Raw genomic sequence first — 16,814 nt, forward strand, 5'->3', positions numbered from 1 at the left:
CAGTATGGGAGATCACCTGATCGGGAAGCCCGGAGAAGATCACCGGAGGCCAGGAGGTGCAGGTAAGTGTAATGAAGGGGGGGGGGGGTCGCGGGGGGGGAGGGGGGGTCGCGGGGTCCGCGATCGCGGGGGGCGGGGCTTAGTGCCGGGGGGCGGGGCTTAGCGTCGGTGGGGGGGTAGTAGCGGTGGTCGGTCGGCGCATGCGCGGGCTCTTAGTCGCGGTATTTTTTCCAAAAATACCGCGACTAGAGTGCGGATGGGATCCGCAGGGACAGAGCTTTATCGCAAGCTCTGTCCCTGCAAGGGATTTATAGTAAATCCCTGTGATATTGCCGGAATTCGCAATGCGAATTCACTCGGTAATATCACACTACAATCCGCATTCAATATGCGGATTGTAGTAAATAGAGCCCACTGTATTGAATTAACAGCAAGTCCTTGATTGGTTACCAAATTCTCATCCAATCAGAAGCTGTTATTCAGCACTGTGTGCTGGTTCATTCCATACTCTACCATTAATATTCATAAATATTTACTATGTTACAAACAACTTATGTGTTTTGGGCAAATGTCAAGTATCCCACAGCAGTACTGGTATGAAAAATAGAGCTTGAAAAAATAGAATTAAAACAATAATTCCACCTTCAATACAATTTATCTTTGTTTCTAGTTTATTTATGTTTATACCCTTGATTATGAGAACATAGTAAGTTCAGGACTGTTTGCTAGACAGCAGTCATTGTTATGTCTAAAGGTAAAGTTCCTCTTTAAGATTGAACACCAATTTTACTGTAAACAATTTAAATGTATAAGGTATATTATTTAGTTCAGTAATATATGTTGTTATACCCAGTATATTATTGACATTACCCTGGCAGCCCAGTAACACTGAAATGGATGTTGCCACAGTATGCTGGTCATACTTATTTACTTTATCTCCCGGGATTAGGGTTGATAGAGGGGGTACACAGTGGCGTATCTATAAAAGGTGTAGGTTGTACGGGCACATGGGTGCCTGGGTCCAGCCAGGTGGGCTCACATCGCACACGCTGTACTGATGTCTTATACTCACCTTACCAGAGTCCTGCATCATTGGCTGTGCTGCACAAATCACCGGGAAAATGAGCAGTGGTCATTCTCCCAGAGATTTGTGCATTCACATTAAAATAATCTGGGGAACATGATGTGAGCGCCATGTTGATGGAGACCTGCTCATGCTCAGTAGACACTGGCACAGTTCCAGAGTCTACTCACCTGTACCGCCCGTGAGAGAGCCCGCATGGAGACTGTACATTAGTGAAAACCTGTTATAGGGCAAAAAGTGGCGATAGGACTTTTTTTCATATAGCTTCAAGTACTTGCTGGAAATACTTTCCCCATGTCTTTAATGGGGAGGCGTACTTAACAAGCATACAGCTCTACTTCTACAACTGGTAAAGTCATCTAAGAATGGCAATGATAGGAAAAGAAAAAACAGAAATAATGCCTTACTACAGTGGTTCTAAATCGCAGCCCTCAAGTACCCCCAACAGGCCATGTTTTCTGTATTTCTTTACTTATGCACAGGTAAGTTGATCTATTTTGCTGGGTCAGTAATTATGCCACTTTTTTCCACAGTCAGAAATCCTGAAAACATGACCTGTTGGGTGTGGTATGAAAAGTCGAGAAGCAGAAGGTCAACATTCAGAATGTCGGCAGGTTCTGAATGTTGGCAGTCAGAATGTCGACATGGACTTGAGATCGATCAACATTCTGAAAGGTCGACATGGTTATAATGTCGACATGTTCAAAATGTCAACATTTAACAACCTAACACTATCTCTAAAATATAAGCAAAAAAAAACATGTTGACATTCTGGTATGGACATGTTGAAAATTTAACCAGTTCAACCTGTTTTCATGTCGAAATATTGGTTGTCGATCTAATGCTCATGTTGATAGTCAGAACCTGACTACATTCAGGTGTCAACTTTCTGAATGTCGACCATCTGACCAGAAATCGACCTGTTGGGAGTATTTGAGGACAGGGGTTGAGACCCACTACTGTTTACAGATTTAGAAAAAAAACACAAGTCTTTTAACTATTTTATTTACATTAAGACAAAATGCAGTAAGCCAGCTAATGCATGTTCATACTGACAGATTAGCTTGACAAAGGCATACGATAACCCTTACCACTCCAGGCCAGTATTGCAGAGACAGCTGAGTATTGCTCAGCTGCATTTATTTAGTGCTACAATAAGCAATGATAAAGGAAGTACACTTTTACATAAGTAGGTCCCATGCTTCTTAATGGGACAATATTATAAAATGTTGTATAATCATTTTAAATAACTGTGCAGGGGATATAGGACCTCATTCAGAGTCGGTCGAAGCGGCCGCACGGTCGTACGCCACCGATGTTCGCTATACTGCGCATGCGTAAAGTTTGCAATGCGCATGCGCAAACTAGCTGCTACGATCAGAAATTTCTCTCTCCTTGAACACAGCCAGGTCGGTAGTTTGAGTGACAGATGGAGGCGTTTGTGGGTGGTAACAGGGTAAGGTGCTTGAAAGCGGAGGAGTGGAGATCCGAACGCAGGAGTGCCTCATTATGCGAACGGCGTTTTATGGGAGTGCATATGGTTTATGGGAGTGCATAATTAACAAAGTAGCGTCATGGCACATGTGACCTGGGAGGTTTTTACACTGACATGATCGTAGAGCTTAAGAGAGGGTATGGTCAACCTTAAGCTCTACGACCAGTTCCGATGGTTCCCGATGGTCTCGACTCTCGATTAATCCTTATATGTCCGGAGATGACGTGCAATGTGTACGAGAAGGGGGCGTATTTTTTTGTCTTCCGACCGCATCCTCCCCTTGGTCGGCCAACTACCGATCCGAACTTAGGGACGCAACTTGCGAGGGAATCATTTGCATATCCGGCCCCTTTTTCCGTACGACCGTGCGGCCGCTTCGACCGACTCTGAATGAGGTCCATAGTGCTTTTTTAGCAAAAGTGAGCAAGTAACATTTTGTTATCAACTCTATATGTTTCACTGTTAGAATGAAACTCGGTTTGTGGTAAAGCCATTTTTTCCCTAAAGGACCACAAACATTAATCATTTTTTGATCATGAGAGGGTTTTTGAATAACGTGACTCAAGGGTGCAAATCTGCCAAAAAAACAAAAGTGATCATTCAGACATTTTGCTTTAATTACCCGTCGATATACCACCGTCGCAATCCTGCCACCCGGAATAATGTCAATGCCGATATCCCAAAGGAGAACAGGATACCGGCGTTGGCATCCTGAACCGCCGCAATCCTGATCGTCCAGACCGGTAAGTATTGTCCATTTCCCCAGGGAAGGGGTGTTAGGTTTAGGCAGCCCGGGGGGAAATTAGGGTTAGGCACCCCCTTGGAGGGTTAGGGTGCGGGGAGTGGGGGTTAGGTACCACTGGGGAGAGGTTAGGGTTAGGCATCCCTCCCCGTGGTCATTTAGAATTAGGGTGCGGGAAGGGGGGTTAGGGTTAGGCACTCCCGGGGGGAGGTTAGGGTTTGGCACCATCAAGGGAGGGTTGGGGGGGGAGAGGGGAAGGATAGGGTTCTTACCACCCTCCGTCGGGATCTTCATATGTCGGGCTTCCGGGGTCGGGATATGAACCGGCGGCTGAACAATGGGTTCATACTCATTCCGTTTGATCAATGTTAGTAAAGTTTCCATTGTTTATCTGATTTATGAAATAAAACTTTAAACAAACTAACAACTGAAAAGGAAATGAAAACATGCAATATGACCCCTGGTTACAGTTAAGATTAAGATCTGGTCATGTTTTGTTAATAACTTGCTTCATTAAACCATCAGTTTGTAGACAGAGAAACTGTCTGGGAACTACTAAGATTACAGTCATTATCTTACTGATGTGGCGTTAGATGACATCTTTAAAAACACTTCCAAATGTTGACCAACTGTTTGAACAAGTGGGTTCTGATTCTGATATGTGGGGGGTGTATTCTTGTGCAGTTATGATGTCGCAAACTGGAAGTTTCAAGTAGGCTGATTGGTAAGCACTGCCTCTGAGAACAAGAGTTGGGCTTCATTAATCGTTATTTAATAAATAACAGGAAGAGGACTGTGCTTAATACATGAATCCTATAAGGCCATCTATAGTGATTGTAAAGGTGGGAGAGGTATGGATTTACAACATTTTGTTAAATATCTTTAATTATGATAAAAATCCATAAACTTGTACAGCAAGGAAGTACCACCTTCATATCTCTTGTTATACTTGTTGCATACCTTCCAACTGTCCCGCGTTCAGCGGGACAGTCCCATTTTGAACAACACATCTTGACACCCCAGTCTGCTTTGAAATCTTTGCCTGGGAGAGACCTTGCTGATGCAGTGTAACTACCTTGTGTCTTGTTACTGTGCTCAGTCTTGCCATGGTGTATGACCTGTGACTATCTTTCACAACCTCACCTTTGTAGCAGAGTTTGGCTGTTCCTCGCCCAGTTTTAAGCCTCTTACACAGCTGTTTCTGTTTCAGTTAATGACTGTGTTTCAACGTCATATGAAAATGATGATCATTATCACATGTTTGGTATGATTGGTTAATCATACACTTGACTATAATCCTACAAACTCACTGACTTTGTGCAAGTCTACCTAGAAGAATTGATGCTGTTTTGAAGGCAAAGGGTGATCACTGTAATATTGATTTGATTTAGATCTCTTTTGTTCATTCACTTTACACAGTATTGCATGTATATACACTTATACAGTATGTATATATATATATATATATATATATATATACACAGTGCCTTGCAAAAGTATTCACCCCTTTGCATTTTTCATGTTTTGTTGCCTCGCGACCTGGAATTAAAATGGATTGTTTGAAGGTGTGCATCATTTCATTCACAGAACATGCCTACAACTGTGAAGTTGTGTTTTTTTTATATTGTAAATCAAACAACATTTAGGATAACATAACAGAAAACTTCAGTGTGCATAACTATTCTCCCCCCTAAAGTCAGTCGAGCCACCTTTTGCGGCAATTACAGCTGCAAGTCGCTTTGGATAAGTCTCTATGAGCTTGCCACATCTTGTCCCTGGGATTTTTGCCCATTCCTCAAGGCACAACTGCTCCAGCTCCTTCATGTTGGATGGTTTCCGCTTGTGAATGGCAATCTTCAAGTCTGACCACAGATTCTCAATTGGATTGAGATCTGGGCTTTGACTAGGCCATTCCAACACATTTAAATGTTTCCCCTTAAACCACTCGAGTGTTGTTTTAGCAGTATGCTTCGGGTCATTGTCCTGCTGGAAGGTGAACCTCCGTCCCAGTCTCAAATCACAGGCAGACTGAAACAGGACCAGTTTTGGTCAAGAATATCCCTGTATTTAGCACCATCCATCTTTCCCTCGACTCAAATCAGTTTCCCAGTCCCTGCTGCTGAAAAACATCCTCACAGCATGATGCTGCCACCACCATGTTTCACTGTGGGGAAGGTGTTCTTGGGGTGATGGCATGTGTTGGGTTTGCACCAGACATAGCATTTTCCTTGGTGGCCGAAAAGTTAAATTTTAGTCTCATCTGACCCGAGCACCTTCCTCCATAGATTTGGGGAGTCGCCCACATGCCTTTTGACAAACTCAAATAGTGTCTTCTTATTTTTATCACTAAGTAATGGCTTTTTTCTGGCCACTCTCCCATAAAGCCCAGCTCTATTGAGTGTACGGCTTATTGTGGTCACATGCACAGATACACCAGTCTTTGCTGTGGAACTCTGCAGCTCCTTCAGGGTTACCTTTGGTCTCTGTGCTGCCTCTCTGATTATGCCCTCCTTGCCCGGTCTGTGAGTTTTGGTGGGCAGCCTTCTCTCTCTTGGCAGGTTTGTTGTGGTACCATGTTCTTTCCATTTGATGATGATGGATTTGATGGTGCTCCGGGGGGTATCATCAAAGATATATATGTTTTTTTATAACCCAACCCAGAATTGTACTTCTCAACAACTTTGTCCCTGACTTGTTTGGAGAGCCCCTTGGTCTTCATGGTGTGATGCCTCTTGCTTAGTGGTGTTGCAGCCTCTGGGGCCTTTCAGAAAAGGTGTGTTTGTACTGACAGTCATGTGACACTTTCACACAGGTGGACTTCATTTCAATAAGTATGTGACTTCTGAAGGTGCAATTGGTTGCACCAGAACTTTTGAGGGGCTTCATAGCAAAGCATTACATATGCACATGCCAATTTTCAGAATTTTATTTATAAAGATCTCTTTTATATATATTTTTCTCATTTCACTTCACCAAATTAGACTATTTTGTGTGGATCCATCACATAAAATTCATAGTAAAAAAAAAAAAAAAAAATTACAGGTTGTAATGTAACAAAAAAAAGCCAAGGGGGGTGAATACTTTTTCAAGGCACTGTATAATTATATATATATATATATACCTTATAAAAATGACTGCCAGTAACTAACATCTGAACAGTAATAGCTTGTACAAAGAAGACTACTAACCGACTGTCTCTCCCTAGTCACCCAGTGCCTCTCTCCATGTCACCCACTGATTCTCCCTTGTCACTCACTGTCTCTCCCTAGTCACCCACTGCCTCTCCCTGCCACCATCTGCCTCTACCTGTCACCCGCTGCTTCTCACTGCCACCCATTGCCTCTCGCCATCACCCTCTGCCTCTCCCTAGTCGTCCACTGCCTCTCACTATCAACCTCTGCCTCTCCCTGTCACCCACTACTCTGTATGAACCTCTGCCTCCCAATGCCTCTCCCTGTCACACTCCGCCTTTCCTCGTCACCCACTGCTTCTCACTGTCACCCTCTGCCTACCACTGCCTCTACCTGCCACCCTCTACTTTTCCCTGTCACCTACTGCTTGCCACTGTCACCCACTGCCTCTCCCTTTCATCCTCTGCCTTTTTCATATACACCTACTGCCTCTCCCTGTCATCCTGTGCCTCTCCATGTCACCAACTGCCTCCCCATCAACCTCTGCCTCCCACTGCCTCTGTCTCTCCCTATCACCCACTGCCTCTCCGTTACTCATTGCCTCTCCCTGCCTCCCACTTTCTCCCTCTATCTCCCCTGTCACCCACTGCCTCCCCAGTCACCTTCTGCCTCTCCTTATCACCCACTGCTTCTCCCAGTCGCGCTCTACCTCTCCCTGACACCCACTACATCTCCTTGTCACCCACTACCTCTCCTTATCACCCACTGCCTCCCCATCACCCACTGTAGCCCCTGCTGCCCATTGCTTCTCCACATCAGCCTCTACCTCTACCCTTTACTCTCCCTATCAACCACTACCTCTCCCTGTCACCCACTGCCTCCCCTGCCACAAACTGCCTCCTTTTTGTCTGTTTTACTTTCAAATGGTTTTAGTGATGTTTAAATAACATACTTTAGCAAAATAAAAATGGTACTATTTTTTGTTGTGTTTGGGAGTTTTTATTACAATATAATGGTCTTGTTCAGTAGGAGTTAGGTAAAGCATGATGCTTGACATCTATTCATAGAGTCAAACTTGTATATGTATTTTATTTTTAATAGCTATTTTGTTGCAATCCAAAACAATGTGTGTGCTCAAAATGTGTTTATGAATCTATTAATATAAATAATAATAAACTATGGGAGAGTTCTGAGATATTGGGCCTAATTCAGAGGTGCAGGCAAACCACACGTAATGCTGATGTTCATATAGTTCAGCTATTATTTGCTTCTGTGCATGCGCAGAATATTCTGAAAACCCCTACAACACATGCGTTACCCTGAGTACACACACAAATGCACTGTTGCGTACGCAAGAGAAGGTATCAGAAACCCAAGAGTGGTGGTGGGTGGTGACTGGGAGGCAGGGTTGTTTCAAGTGAGGAGGGGGCTTGTGCACAGTCTGTGTCTGGGGCCCCCTCCTTTCTCTCCGGTGGCCAGCGTGCAGCGCCGCACCGGTAGACTCTGGGCACTAGAGTGTCATTTTCCACGCAATTCTAACAGCGCTGATGTGGGACTCCAGTGGTGGAGAGGTAAGTATTAAAAAAATAGGTGCAGGGTGTGTGGTGTCGGCCTCCCTGGACCCAGGAGCCCGTGTGCCCCCCACACCCTGCACCCATTATAGAAACGCCCCTGCTGGGAAGTGGCCTGAAGTGAACGCAAAAAAAGGAATGGTGTTGGCATGTCAGTGAAAGGTCTTGCACCTCTAAATCAGGCCTATGACCTCCAAGAGCTTGGACCCGAGTTCCAAAAGTGTCATCTGAAACTTTACAACCTTCTACAACCACTCAGCAAAGCAGCCTAATATAGGCAGGAAAATTGAATAATTTCCTGGTTGACACTAAACAATCCCCTCAACCTATAGACAGCTCAACTCCAACATAATGACTGAAGAAATTACCCAGGTAATAAAGGCCCAAAAGTCAGGCAATGCTCCAGCACTACTTGCTTTTCAGCTGCTTGCTTCAAAAAATGTAGACAGTTTGGTTCTTCGTCTTTGTCCCTTTTTTTTAGCTCTTTTGTAAAGGAAAGCCCATGGTCCAGGCAAGCTTTAGAAGCTAGAATTAAAGTTATCCACAGGGACTGCAAAGATATTTACAACTGTTCCAACTATTGCCCCATCTAGTTATTAAATAATGATGTTAATGCCCATCTACCATGATCAAGTAAGTTTTATCCTGGAAAGGCAAGCTAGGTATAACAGAAGGAGTATTAGTGACATGATTCATATAACACCAGAAAAAAACATAGCCATTACACTATCCCTAGACGATGAGAAAGCTTTCAACAGTATATCTTGACAATTTATGATTCAAACTGTAAACCATTTCATCCTGTCTGGAAGCCTTCTTACAGGTATCTCTTCAGTAACCATAAATCTCTCTTTCAAACCTCTTCTCTAGTAAGTGGAGCCTTTCCAGCCAATATGGGATAAATCTTGTGAAATCTCTCCACACTCAACATTTCTCCACCAAGATTTGGCATACATGTAAATTCAACCTGCTTCATCAATCCTCATTGCTTCCTATCCTGCCATTCTGGAATAACCCATATCTCCCCACAGGTCTTTAGCACACTTATTCTCAACCCTTGCCCAGATTAGGTATATGATTGGCCACAGTCCTTTGTACTTGGGTTCTCTGTTTTCCTTCCATGCTCTACAACCTAAATACCCAGAACGTAATCTAATTTTTTTTTGAGTATTTATAGTTGAGACACATACTGTAAGTATGCTTCCGACAGGCAAGGACCTCTGAGATTTAATCTCTTTAGATCTCCTCACCTGTACAAAAAGGTATGATTTCATCCTAATACATAGATTTATTATATTCTATCATGAAAACAGGGCAGGCAGAAAAGGGAGAGGCAGTGGTAGAGGAACCTGGTCCTGCCACATCCCCAAGGGGAACTATTAGGAGACATTCATAGAAAATACTGCCATCAGTTCAATCTCCACCATATTTAATTAATACGCGTACAGTAAATGGTATATTATAAACAGTACTTTACCCCCTTCAAGCTTACTAAAATACATCCAGTATGACTACTGGAGGGATTGCAGACAGGCAGGAATGTTCCTGTATATCTGATGGTCTTATCCTATGGTTTTCTTTTTCTAGGACAAGATCCAGGATCTCCTCTCCTTGCATATTCCCTGTTCCCAAAGATCCTTGATCCTACTTTCTTTGCTTCCATCTACCGGATGCTGAACTGGCATCCCACATCCTAGCAGAAGCTCAATGCCTCATTGTTGAACCATGAAAGCAAAAAAACCCACCCTGCTTTACTTCCCTGAAGTCATACATCTGGTTCATAAATGTATAGAGGAAATCATCAACCATCTACACAACAAGGACCATACATTCCACCAGATGTCCATAGCTCCTAAACCATCTACTGAAATCAACCTCAACTTTATAAATCGCATATCCTCCTCTGAGAGTCTCTGCCTTATTATTCTCAGCTTATATCCTACTCAGTACCTTACACATCTATAACAAAAACTGTGAGCCTGATTCAGAGCCGAACGCTCTGACCAGAGCGCTCACTCTGAATCAGTGCCCACCTCCCTGAAAATGGAGCGGCCTCCTGGCCGCTCGCATAGCTGTGGGTGACCACCCACGGCATATGCGAGCGGCCAAAAAGATGGTCGCGATGGTCAAGACCATCGGGCTTGCGACGAGACCCTGCGGTAGGGTCTCGCTGCCGCAAGCCCATGAGTGATTTTGGCTCTATCAGAGCCAAAATCACTCTCACTGACATCATTACTGATGTCAGTGGGGCCGGCTTGAGACGGTAGGTGTCCCCATGGGAATGCCTCCGTCTGGCAGCCACGCCCCCGGCATGCCCACCAAAGGGGGCGTGCTGTCAATCAACATCGACAGCACGCCCCCTTTGGTGCGAGACCCGGAGCGACGGAGAGCCCATCGCTATCCGGGTCTCACGCATGTGCACGACGGAGCTCCCTCCGTCGTGCGCATGCGCAGTGGGGCAACATCGACCCGCTTGCGAGCATCCTGCGCTCGCGAGCGGGTCTGAATGACCCCCAGTGTTCTTGAATACTACTGTCTCCCTAGTAATCTGCAAAATAGTGTCACAGCTCAGGCGTCATCTCCTTGGTCCTGCTTAAATGGTTATTGGATAGCAATTTTTGTATAGGTAGTCTTCTATCTAGCCACATTTAACTATTTTCTGCTCTTTTACAATTATGAAGGGGGGGTACATGAGTAGTGCCTCAATCCACCTATATCTGTCTGATGGCTACATCAATATTCACTAACACTAAGTAGTATCTTGACTCAAGCACCTAAAGTTCTCCTTGACCACCAAGCTGCGTTCCCTCATCATGTGTGCAAAAAGGAGAATCTGCCATCACTCCCACCAACTACAGTAGAGACGGGTCCATTGGCACTGGCATACTCCACCCATCCAGTATAACTAGACCTAGTGACATTTCTAGACCTAACCATTGCTAATGCATCAGGAATAACTTTGGCTAGAAGGAGCCATCATAGGAGCAAACATTACTATGGTGCTAAAGACTAGAGTACAAGACTTTCAATGCTTCCTTAATGTTCCCAGACAATCCAGCTGCTATGATCCCAGGACCCCAGACTGATATATTTTAATTAATGAAACTTACTTGCAGCTGTCTACTTGCCTGAAGCTTGATAACAGCAGATCTAGGACCCAGCATAGAACTATCTGCTGCTATTTCCTTCTTGTGCAGCCTGAGAAAGAAGTCAATGTGTATGTGCCAATGTTCCTTTACCTGCCTTACTGAAAGAAGTTACACTGGCAGAATCATGAATGCCCCAAGGTTCTCCTTGCCATAAATCCCACAGCATGGTTACTATTGCAAACGTGAGACTAGCATTAGGACCTGAAGTTTGGGTTTGAAATGTTTTTTTTTGTTTGTTTTTTACTTTCCCTGTCCTTTTGGAAATGAAATCCTTAAATACTCCCATAACCAAACTAGATTTCAACATAGCCATGAGCCATTGTGATTTCCTGCTTTCACTACAGTAACATTTCATGGTCAGTATTTTCCTAACAGGACTCTGCTTAAACCTCTCAAACTGTGACTGCTAGATACATTTAGCTGTTTCTTTAATCCTCATTTTGTGTGGTGGTACAAATTCTTATTAGTGAGTTGACATAATAGAGAACCCAATACGTGGAACTAGAGACTAGAATATTTTGTGCCAATACAAGCAGTGTCATGCTGGTAGTCCAGATAAAAATGTCTATTAATCCTCTCAGAGGGTGTGAAATGATATGTCTTGTTGACATGAGAATGTTGACATGGGGCCTAATTCAGAGAACACAAATGCCTTCGCAGCTGCAATCTCTCATGGATCGCAATTGCAAAAATATGCTAATGATTTACTCGCCATCCAGTGCTTAGAGACGCTGACTTAAAAAAAAGCATTTCACATCCACCGCACATGCACAAAACCGGAAGCATCTATTAAAGTTAAATAATTGTGAAGTCCGCTCAGCTTACTTCGAGTTCCAAAGTCCAAAAGATTTATTTGCACAAAGAAATAAAAAGAGTACCGCCCCTTACAATGCGTATGCGCGGTTGGCACCAACACAAGGCTTCAATTCTGAATGCACTGACTTCCAACGGTCACTGCAGTACAATTTATGAGGTCACATTCAAGTAGTCCTTAGGGAATAAGATTATTGGGTACAGGAAGGGATCTGTATATACTCGACGTTGGATAGGTCAGTTCCTTCTCCTTTGTATGTGCAGCCGGATCTTCATAAAGCCAGAGGGCCCCGCTGATGACTATCTCATGCTGGATTTCCTTTGTTTTACAGTATCATGGGTGAGGGGAAATATAGAGTTTCAGGGACAGCACATTACATTGCTTAACTGCAAATAAAGGGATCTAAAACATTACAGAAATAATATTACATTTATATTTACAAAAGAGATGCAGTATTTATCTATAAAACAATACATATTAAATGCTGATTAAAATAAGACTAAACATCAATATACAGTTCAGTGACGTAACTAGGGTATTTGGAGCCCAGGGCAAATTTAAAAATGGAGCCCCCCCACCCCCGCTATGTGTGCGGCGAAAAATGGGCGTGGTCACTTAAATGGGGCGTGTCAAGCTGAGACACCCTTTTATCGTCACTCTGAACATTCCTTTCCATATGCACCTTAACCCTAGTAGTGCCCCTTATACAGTACCCCCAGTATTCAATGTCCCCAGTTGTGGTGCCTCTTATGCAGGCCCATAGTAGTGTCCCTTATACAGTACCCCCAGTAGTGGTCCCCCTTATGCAGCCCCCCATTAGTTCTCCTTATACAGTACCCCCAGTATGCAATGCCTCCAGTTGTGGTCCCTCTTATGCAGGCCCATAGTAGTGCCCCTTATACAGTACCCCCAGTAGTGGTCCCCCTTATGTAGCCCCTCATTAGTTCCCCTTATTTAGTGCCCCCAGTAGTGGTCTCCCTTATGTAGTGCCCCATGTAGTGGTCCCCCTATGAAGTGCCCCCAGTAGTGGTCCCCCTTATGCAGTGCCCCTTATATAGTGCCCCCAGTAGCAGTCCCCCCAATGCAGTACCCCCAGTAGTGGTACCCCCTTATGCAGTGCCCTTTATAGTTTCCCCAGTAGTAGTCCCCCCTATGCTGTTCCCCCAGTAGTGATACACCCTATGCAGTGCCCTTTACATTGTGCCCCCAGCAGTAGTTCCCCCCCATGCAGTGCCCCCAGCAGTGGTGCCCCTTATGCAGGCTCCCAGCAGTGATCCCCCCTATCCAGTGCCCCCTGTAGTGGTCCCCCTATTTAGTGCCCCCAGTAGTGGTCCCCCTATTGCAGTACCCCTTGTAAGCCCCTTATATAGTGCCCCCAGCAGTAGTCCCCCCCATGCAGTGCCCCCAGTAGTGGTCCCCCCTATCCAGTGACCTTATACAGTGCCCCTGTAGTGGTCCTCCCTATATAGTGCCCCCAGTAGTGGTCCCCTAGTAGTAAGCCCCTTATATAGTGTCCCCAGTAGTAGTTTCCCTTGTGCCCCTAGTAGTAAGCCCCTTATATAGTGTCCCCTGTAGTAGTTTACCCCCCCCAGTAGTAGTCCCCAGTAGAGGTTCCCCCTCCCGATGCAGTGCCCCCAGTAGTAGCCCCCCCAGTTGTAGTGCCCCACCCCAAGTAGAGGTCCACCCCAGTAATGGTGCCCCCAGTAGTAGTCCCCCCCCCGTAGTGCAGACACACAAGTTAAAAAAAAATTCACTTACCTGAACCCACGCTCCAGCGCCGGCCACTGCTCCCGCCGCCACATGGCAGTCCTCCCGGGCTGGTGCGCTCTGCATTATGGGAGAGACGTCATGATGTCTCTCTCATTACCCACTGCAGGAGCCGGAAGGTCCAGCCCGGCTCTTGCATTGGGCGCTGCAGCAGTCAATGAGAGTCTGTCTGACTCTCATTGGCTGCTGGTTAACACACACATCGCTGCTGCGCGGCGGTGATGTGTGTGCAGCAGCAGCCAATGAGAGTCTGTCTGACTCTCATTGGCTGCTGGTTAACACAAACATGTGTGTGTTAAACTACACAGCCTGAGCCCGCCTCCCACCCTCCTCCTGGCGCTATTGGGTAAGCGCTCTGGGGTTCGGCTGTGCAGCACATTACCGGCCGCAGGGAAGCCTAGCGCCGCTCCTGTGTAAATGTGTAGCGCTTTCCGCACACACTGCGGTCAGCGCTACACTACCTAACTAGGACGGGTCGGACCATGGCCGGCGCCCCCCCGTCCGACCCCCCATAGTTACGCCACTGATACAGTTAAGTAAAATTATAAATATACTTACAGTATATTTAAAGTAAGAACTTTGTATTAATCATATTCCATAACCGCACGGTGTGAGAATTTCTGCAGGGTCACCAAATTTATCCTATTGAAATACAGAACAGAATAAGCCCAAGGAATGGTGCAATATTATAAATCACGATAGCATACAATCAGATCTCATACAATCAGATTGGCTGATCATTATTTGTAACCTATATAAGTAAATGCCTTCATCCAAGATATCTAGCTTTAACACATCGTATGCAGTTCAGGTGGCCATCAGCCTACTGGCAAGTCTGAGCTGTCACAGATATTGCAGGTCTATAGACATGCAGAGCAAGAATGCAGTGACTAATTTATGCACGCCCAGAAAACAGTGTTTCAACGGTCCGACTCGCCTGCATTTTCTAAACACCCCGTTACCTCACCCAAACGATGACTACCTGTTCTCACTTTGCGAGTGAATCCTCTTTGGGAGTGTATTCGCAATTCATTCGCTGCGCATATGCAATGGCAAACAATCGCTCAATCTGGGTAAATATCGGCATTGCGTCCATCTCTGAATCAGGCCCTTGGTCAGAATGCCGCCATTGACTATGTCAATTTTCATTATGTAGACACTGATGACATGTCAACATATTAGAATGACTTACCTGCTCTGGGAGGGAGCAGCGTGTAACTATCAGCGGTAGCAGTAGCTATCACATAGATTCTAATCCTTTGCCGGCATTCCGATTATGAGCAATATTTTCTCATTTCATGTGAGATGTGATAAACATGCCCCTACAGTATATCGTCTCTGTCAATCTTGTTTACCCTTGTTCTGTTTCTATGTATGTTTTTGTCTGTAATCCAGTGGTTAGAGTATCAGCATTTTTTTCACAACACCACTAAGCCAAAATTTTCTTATTGAGAAATTCAGAAAATATTATTACATTAAGTAAATTGTGCGAACCTGTCATCCTTATGGAAAGTTGTGTGGTGGTGGACAGGCTTACGCTTCTGTTTGTCCACATATTTTATGATTGGCAGCCAACAGTTCTGGTTTTGTCTGTCACATTGACCATAAATAATTTTATAGTCCTGCACCATCAACCCATGGTATGTCTGCAGGTGTCCCAGGGTACCAGGGCACACAGTTTAGGAATCACTGCTGTAATCTATTATACTCTGTCAGGTGCTGTGCAGTTTTGTGGCATCTTATAATAAAATTATGATTATAGTTTATTGTAGTACTATACAGTATCATGTGTATAATGGTGCATTGTAGTGTAGGGCATAATATATACAGGGTATATCATACTATTGAACTTTAAGCTGGGTACACACTTAGTGATATTTTGAACGTTTTGCCCAATTCTGACGGATCGGAATGACAAATCGTGCCGTGTGTACCCACCATGTCGGGCGGTAAGTGCTCCTTTGGGGTTGTCAGCCACATATTCAGGTCATCCATACATGCAGCCCCACCTGACTATGCGGCTGACAATCCCATGCTGTGGGATGTGGCAGGGGCTGACATATGGGCGGGCAGGCACCGGATAGTCTAATGTTTACCGGCTGCCCGATATGACGGCCCGTTAGCGTGGGTGCTCCAGTCGGATCGCTGATTACACACATCGTTTAGTGTGTATCCAGCTTTAAACAAGTGTACTGTAGTTTTCAGTAGTAGAGTATATAACAATATACAGAGATGCGTTATGGGTCAGAGCAGTACATACGTTCTCAGCAGTAGCTCACAGTATAGGTCAGTGTATTCCAGTTTAAAGCTGTGTATTGTGGTTGAAATCTGTGGTGTATTTTGGGGCAGTGTATTGTAGTATATCTCATTACAAAATAAAGTATAACAAATTGGAGTGGTGTGTTGTAGTTTGAAGCAAGTTATCACAGTATAGGTTATATAGAGTATATTACTCTTCAAGACATTACACTGATCTTAAATGGCATAGATCTGACAGCATAGAAGCCATCTCTGTGGGTGCTTAAGGACCAATGCTTGTGTTAATACAATCCGTAGTACCCATATCTATGCATGGTATTTTTCAGTCATATGTGGGGGTGTGGGTGTAGGGTAATATGAGCAACCTAACTAATTTAAAAGGGTGGCTCCTATGGATGGCAGTACAAAGTATTGATGCATTGCAGTTTCATTGTATTGTACAGTACAGGCACGGTATAAGTATTACAGTGCAGCACAGTATACTGATATGTAGGGCTGTGTACAGTAGTTTTACTTAAACTTTACAGCAATGTGTTTTATCTATATACTGTAGCACAGTATAAAGAGGAGTCCGTGAGGAGTATTGCAACAATGCATTAGTGGTAGCACACTGTAGTATAAGCGGTAAATCACCGCACACAGCACCACTATACCGCAGCTTAGAGTGGTATGGTTCAGTAAAGCAGTGTAGTGTAAGGCAGATGTGTGGATATCACAACCCAAAGCTCCGGTGTGTGACAGCAGCCATAGCCTAAACGCTGTCTGTAAATTAGCAGCACAGAGAGCAGTATAGTAGTACAGA

General features: G+C 44.6%; 1 protein-coding gene across 12 annotated transcripts in view; it reads left to right on the forward strand.

Annotated features, from left to right (window-relative positions):
- Positions 1–9,910, forward strand: part of LKAAEAR1 (LKAAEAR motif containing 1) — a 95,434-nt gene extending 85,524 nt beyond the window's left edge. For all 12 annotated transcript variants that reach the window (XM_088467008.1, XM_088467002.1, XM_088467004.1 and 9 more), the window contains one exon: positions 9,611–9,910. In XM_088467008.1, coding sequence (XP_088323134.1) covers positions 9,611–9,700 — 90 coding nt within the window. In that variant the 3' untranslated portion in view covers positions 9,701–9,910. The remainder of the gene's footprint in view (positions 1–9,610) is intronic.
- Positions 9,911–16,814: the final 6,904 nt, after the last annotated feature.

Source organism: Taudactylus pleione, unplaced genomic scaffold, assembly GCF_031769625.1.
Source record: "Taudactylus pleione unplaced genomic scaffold, aTauple2 ptg000069l, whole genome shotgun sequence".
Lineage (NCBI taxonomy): Eukaryota > Metazoa > Chordata > Amphibia > Anura > Myobatrachidae > Taudactylus > Taudactylus pleione.